This window comes from Ixodes scapularis, unplaced genomic scaffold, assembly GCF_016920785.2.
Source record: "Ixodes scapularis isolate PalLabHiFi unplaced genomic scaffold, ASM1692078v2 PGA_scaffold10__122_contigs__length_95168666, whole genome shotgun sequence".
In the NCBI taxonomy this organism is placed as follows: Eukaryota; Metazoa; Arthropoda; class Arachnida; order Ixodida; family Ixodidae; genus Ixodes; species Ixodes scapularis.
Window position 1 is genome coordinate 60550692 of NW_024609836.1, and position 6619 is coordinate 60557310.

At 40.3% G+C, this 6619-nt stretch overlaps 1 protein-coding gene across 2 annotated transcripts; it reads left to right on the plus strand.

Annotated features, from left to right (window-relative positions):
* The first annotated feature begins 2001 nt into the window (after positions 1–2001).
* LOC121048636 lies at positions 2002–6295 on the plus strand. Of its 2 annotated transcripts, XR_006077324.1 has the most exons (3): positions 2002–2115; positions 4726–4796; positions 5967–6295. XR_006077324.1 is itself a non-coding variant. In XM_042288480.1 (2 exons), the coding sequence occupies exons 1-2, from the start codon at positions 4734–4736 to the stop codon at positions 6237–6239; spliced, it is 336 nt and encodes a 111-aa protein (XP_042144414.1). In that variant the 5' UTR covers positions 4611–4733; the 3' UTR covers positions 6240–6295. The 2 variants fall into 2 exon arrangements, 1 of the variants encoding a protein (XP_042144414.1); XM_042288480.1 differs by lacking the exon at positions 2002–2115 and having other exon boundaries at positions 4611–4796.
* Positions 6296–6619: the final 324 nt, after the last annotated feature.

The following is a 6619-nucleotide window of genomic DNA, read 5'->3' on the forward strand; positions in this document are numbered from 1 at the left end:
TGCACTTACGTGCAACTCATAGTTTGCAGGTATCGGGTGGTTTAGTTTGTCATTGCATTCTGTCCAGAACCTAACCACATTCCACATTTTTTTGTTTTTCTTTGTTTCGAGGTTCTATAGTTGTTCATATAGACTTGATTGCTGTGCAGGTTACGAACATTGCCTTCCACTTGAAAGCTGGACGTAACCCAGTAATTATTTTTCAAGAATAGATACGAACATGTTTTACTCAGTGCTGCATCTTGTGTGCACTTGCTTGCAATTTCTTACTAACACAGTGTTCGAACACCTATCTCTGGGAGGTGCACTTGGCAGTAACCTCTGAAATTAACTTGTGACAGCAGGCTTGAAGAAACTCATTGAATGTGGAAATTTCATTTTGAAAGGTATTTTTCGAACTTGCCTTGTTAAAATGGTTTCATAGCATAAGTCACACGTTGGTTTCACTGAATAGTGCCTGCCAGAATGAATCTGAGTTACCTGCACTGCGCTTATGTATAACTCATAGTTTGCAGAAATCGGGAGGTTTAGTTTGTCATTGCATTCTGTTCAGAACCTAATCACATTCCACTTATTTTTTTCCAGGTTCTGTAGTTTTCCGTATGGACTTGATTGCTCTGAAAATCAGAGATTGCCTTGTACATGAAAGCTGGACATGGCCCACTAATTATTTCTCAAGAATAAAGGTATGAACAGGTTTTACTCCGTACTGTATCTTATGTGCGCTTGCTTGAAATTTCTTGCTACCACAGTGTGTAATTATCTCTTGAGAGACACATTTGGCAGTAACTTCTGAAAGTAACTCGTGACAGCATGCTTGCAGAAACTCATTGATTGCAGCAATTTTGTCTTCGAAGGCATTTTCGGACTTCCTTCGTTAATTCGTAGTATAGGTCTCAAGTTGGTTTTGCTGTCTAGTTCCCGCAAGAGTTAAGCTGAGGCTCTTGCAATGCGCTCACGTCTAACTCATAGTTTGCAGAAATTGGGAAATTTATTCTGTCATCGCACTCTGTTGATAATCTGATCACATTCCATATTTTCTGTTTTGCTTTTCCAGGATCTGTAGTTCTTCATATGGACTTTATTGCTCTGAAAATCAGAGATTGCTTTGTACATCAAAGATGGAAATGGCCCACTAATTATTTCTTGAGAAAAAAAGGTATGAACATGTTTTACCTAATACTGTATCTTGTGTGCACTTGCTTCAAATTTCTAACAGTGTTTAAGCACCTGCTAACCGCTGGAATGCGCAGCTGGCGTTAACTGCTGAAAGTAACTTGGGCCCACAACCTAATCAGATTTTATGGTCGCTAGATATTTACTTTGAATTGTTCCCGCATCAAAAATTAGTTGGTGTGTTGTCCGTAACTTGCGGCGGCAAAAAGCTGCAACTCTCAATCACTGAGCTGCACGTCATGCGTGACAACGGGAATCATTCAGACATTAAAAATTAGCTGCCGTGTTGTCCATACCTTGCAGTAACGGCTAGAGCCTGTTGAACTGCTAGCTGCAATGATCTAATAAAACGGACGTCTCAGTGAACAATAATTATATTAGTAAAATGCTATATTTATTGTTCACTGAGACGTCCATTTTGTTAAGTCACTGCAGCTAGCAGTTTAACAAGCTCTGGCCGTTGCTTCAAGGTGCGAACAACACGCCAGCTAATTTAAACGATTCCCGTCGTCGTGCGTCACGTGCAACTCTGTGATTGAGAGTTGCGGTTTTTTGCCGTCGCAAGTTACAGACAACATGGCAGCTAATTTTTGATTCCGGAACAATACCCGTATCCGTGCATCTTGTGCAGTACAGTGACTGAGAGTTACAGTTTTCTGCCATGCTTCTACCCATGTCAAGTTACGGGGAAAACCGTGGGGCCTCATTACTGTCATGCACGTAATAGATAGTTAATGCTGTGACCGTGATGGAAGACAACACTAATTGTATCGGCATCAAAAATTAGCTGGTAATTTTTATTAATTTGACGGAATTTGTTTTTACAGTGAATGTACTTTTTGTCAGGATCTGATGAGCTATTGTGTCTAACTCTTGACCGGGAATCTCCGACGAGTCCAGCGTGTAATCCACGGCGAAAGGCCCTGTACAGCGCTATTTGTAAGTGCTTTTTATTCTAATAGTCCGTGAGAGACGTTATGATTGGTTATTTTTGTGTTCGAAGTCATGTTTATTTCATTTTCGCTGTTAAAATATGGCTGTCTTCTTGGCGGTAGATGTGTGCTGTAGTAAAGTCCTCCCAGTAGGTCCAAAGCCGAATGCCGCAGAGTGTTGAGTTAGTCCTTATTTGCCAAGATTCGGCTTGTTGGGTGCGAGTGGAGTGTCAGTTACGTCACTGCGATGTGTGAATGTATTTGCCAGGAATTATCTTTACCCAACGAGTTTTTTTTGTTATGTGACTGATTTATTTTAAATTCTTGATTCATTCAAATGTCATGTTCTGTTCAACTGTCATGTTCTTTCGTATAACAGGGTATTTATTGGACTGTTAATTTAGTAGTACATTTAACACTGGTTAGCTGAAGAGGGAGGCTAGCGGTTTGATTTTTAACTTGTAAATAATATGGAGGTAATATGGGTACATTTATGACTACATATTTCTGTGCCGCAAATACCGTAAGTCTTAAAACATTCTTTTTTTTTGTTTTCAAATCAACGTAGAAATATAGGTGTGAACTTAAATGGCAAGTTTGTAATTATCAGTTCTTAAAAACACCTGAAAAAAAAAATTTTTTTTAAAGTCTTGTTGGGGCACGCGTGTCAAAGAAAATTGAAGCAAAAAAAACATTTTATTTTACAGAAATATTGATGGCGCGAGGTGCCTTGCAATTAAGTCAGTAGTCACCTCCTTTCAACTGCTTTTCTCTTGGCATTCGGGCGTGTGGAGGAAAGGTGGATCGGCTTCACCTTCACGTTGAGGTGGAAAGAACGAATGACCATCTCGTTGAGGTGGAAAGAGCAAATGACCATTCTGTCATGTCATGGACTTTGCCCGCATAATTTGAAATCAATCTTTTGCCGTCAATATTGCTCTGAACATTTTTTTTTTCGCATAAAATTCTTTTGACCCAACCGAATCCCAACCAAACTGCTTAAAATAATTTTTTTTTTAGAGGCCCTTTAAAGCTAGCTGAAGGGTTGAGGGTCACTATGATGTTGCAAGAGTAGGCCTAAGCAATTTATAAATTCACCTTCCTACTATTTGAAAAAAAGAAAAAAAGAGCTCTAAATTCTACCTTGCAATGCATGTGCCTGCGCCTGCACCTGCATTCAGAGTGGCGCGACCAGTTCATTCACATGCACCAAGAAATTTAGAGCGCACATCTATTGTGCAGCTAGCTGCATGATGAAGTGGCACACATGAACAGCTTGCTATCTAGTACTGTCGGTTGTGGCGGAGCTTAAGCAGGCCATAATGCATTCTTTGTTTTGACATGTGGCACATTTATCAATTATTTTAACTCTTGCGAATCACAACCTGTGTGTTCTTGGGTTGGGCTACTTTTATATATATATATGTATATATATATATTTTTTATAGAATTTGTGCATTTTAGTATGTATAGTTTTTTATTTTTTTATTAAGGTTAAATGGTACTTTATAGCAAATTAGCTCCTTGTAGAGCTGAAATTACATTTAGTCAATGGTCTCCCCAAACTGAGATGTTATATGCATTTGCTAGCTTTTTTTTTTGTAAAGGTGTAAAATAAGCTATAGTATACGGCAGCCAGCTCTGAAGCACAATAGATTGTTCACACTAATTAATCTATAAAAACTTGGACGATTCCACTAGGACAAATCCAGTTGTTAAGAAATTGTATTCATCCTACCCTTCGGGAAAGTCTGTATAAATATAGAGCTATGTCTTTCGCCACTGTGGGCAGAGGCCAGCTAAATTGCTACCGTTTGGAAGGTGGAGGGGTGATGTGCAGGGAAGCTAAGCCCTATCCCTCTCTCCCATATTGTCTGCTATAATTGTTTCAAATATCAAAAAAAATGGGGGGGGGGCAACTGCCCCCTCCCCTTGCACCCTTGTCCCGATGCCACTGTCAGGGGGTAATAACTTGGGGATGCCATAAATAAATGCAACCACTTACGGCTGCCATTGCATACAAAGGAGAAAATAGAGAGAGAGGGAGAGCGATGTGGATTATCTTTCTCTTAGGTATTCATGTCAGAAGGGGTACTAATGGTTTTGGATGGTTGTGGCTGAGCGAGATAGCCATGAGTGCTGCCTAAGTGTTTGGTTCGGACTCTTGTTCAATCGGCAAAAAAGCAAGTCCCAGTCAACTATTCAAGTATATCCTATGAATGGCTCCTGGGATTTTCGAAAATGGTCTATTGTCTTGCAAATGAGTGTGCTGGTATTAACTAAGGACACTTAGCAAGCTGTTTACTCATTTTTAATATTGCTGACTTTACATTAAAGCTGGTGAACTTTCAGCTTTCTGCAATGCATAGTTTTTTTTATTAGGTCCAAAAAAGTTGGGTATATCTTTCTTGATTGGATTCTGCAATATTGTGATCATTCAGCTGTGTTGAATGAAACATATGGGTTTCTTATCCCAGATTTGATATTTATTTTTATGCAGTCGGGGGGTGGTGGTCATTGCCTTGATTTCATAGTGTTTTGGCATAGAATTTTAGGAATTATTGCCATATAAGAATACACTTTCCATCAGAAAACTAAGCAACCTCATTCTTTGCAGCTCCTGCCATGGAGGTGGTAAAGAGCCTGGCAGCCCTGCTGAAGGATTCAACAGCTTCTCTCATTGAGAAGGTATGGTATTCCATTCTGATATAATTTCTAACCTCTTAAACGAAGTGAAAACTGGCTCACATATCAATTTCAGTATGCATGGTAACTCAGAACCCTGCTCGCAGGTACCTGTGAAGCAAAAGCAGCCAGGGAGGCTGTTCTAAGAGCAGCCTCTCTGGCATCTCGTAGAAAAAAAGAAACCTGCAGTTTAACAGAGATTCATCATCACCAACTCGAAGAACACACAAAAAGCGTCGAAAGAAATCAGAAGAGTAGCTTTAAAAAAGATGAAGTTGTTTAAAAACTTGGTTTGCCAAAAAAATTTAAAAATATTATAATGTGACTAAATATGGTGAAGGAGATGTTCAAACACTTGTTCTGCACCTGTTGCTGGGCTGACAGGCAGTATTGGTCTTATGCCTTCAGCCTCTATAAGAGATGCTCTAATAAAGCAACACGCAACAGTGTTTTATATAGGCATGTATTACCTCAGCAGACTCCGAGCATACCGAGATACATACAATAAAATGCAAATGAGCCTGTCGTGCTTATTTGGTAATTCTGGCAATTTATAAAGACAATGTCGTGTGAAGTGGGGAAAGAAAGTTTAGGCTTCAATCTTTGAGCTAGTTGAAAGGCCAAAATTATAGCAAAAGGCAGGATATGGTGTTGTTGCTCTTATTGTGTGCTGGTGTAACATGAACAAATATTTTCATCTACAAATTGTCACTTTACTGAAGTGTCCCTTTAATGGTGTGCTACTTGATGTGCTATTTGCATTGTGTTGTATTTTTTTGGGCCCACGAGGGGGCCACATAAATTGCCGCGCATGATGTGGTGGCCGAGTGGGCACCACTCCTGGGTGTCATGCAGGGGTCCTGGGTTTGAATCCGGGGACCACTGCAGTTGCTTAATTACTCGAAAAACCTGTGGTTCTAGAAATTTGCTCACAGTGCTCAATGCTCAACGCCTTGTGTTGTAATGGTCTCATATATTGAACCGCCTCTACAGAGGTCAGGGAATTTCACCTGAAATTGTCAGGGAAAATCTGGAAAAGTTGGGGAATTTCAAAATAATAATTCGCTAGACACCCTGAAATTGCTGTAATTACCCCGAGGAGACTGAGTAGACTTTCTTTTGTAATTATCTTCCTTTCAAATACTACAAATTGCCCATGTCTCTTCTTCACAGGAGGAGGATCATGTCCAGCCAGCCTTCCCTGTGATGCAAGTCAGGGGAGGGGCCTCAAGTTCACCACTCACAGTGGTGCTGGAGGACTGCTCTTTCGAGGTAACGGACATTGTGGCCGGTATTGCGCTCATTCTTGCGCTATACTGGGTCCATGACATTTCCTGCTGTCCAAAAGCATCCTGGTCACTTGCTGTGATTGGCAACTTCATTGGCTTGACCTACAAGACCAAGTCATTCTTGGTACTAGATTTAATTTCAAAACTGGAAGATTGAGATCTTAAATGAGTGTATTTTTTTACATGTACATTAAAATCTGTTTTTTTAACGAGCACCGTATTACTGTTTTCACTCGACCTTGTATGAGGGCCTGTATGGGCACCCTCTGAAAAGGCTCAAGCAACACCTTTCGTCCTGTGAGCACATGCAGAATTCTCTTCGGACATTCGCATCCGTGCATTGCGGAGTGTTGTAGCTGTGAACAAGAAATGCCCATATTCGAGGGAAATAAACACCTTGCTTAAGGGATTCAATGTCTTGGAAGCTCTTTGTTTGGCCTTCTATAGAGTTCAGGCACACTACATGAAAGGGAAAAGATAACACCTAACAGAGTGTACTTTTAGCTCTGACGTAGAGCTTAATTAACACTTCTTATG

Coding starts and splice junctions, on each gene's coding strand:
- LOC121048636 (XM_042288480.1), top strand. CDS start 4,734: ATGGAGGTGGTAAAGAGCCTGGCAGCCCTGCTGAAGGATTCAACAGCT. Junction 4,797..5,966: donor CAGCTTCTCTCATTGAGAAG/GTATGGTATTCC, acceptor TCTTCTTCACAG/GAGGAGGATCATGTCCAGCC.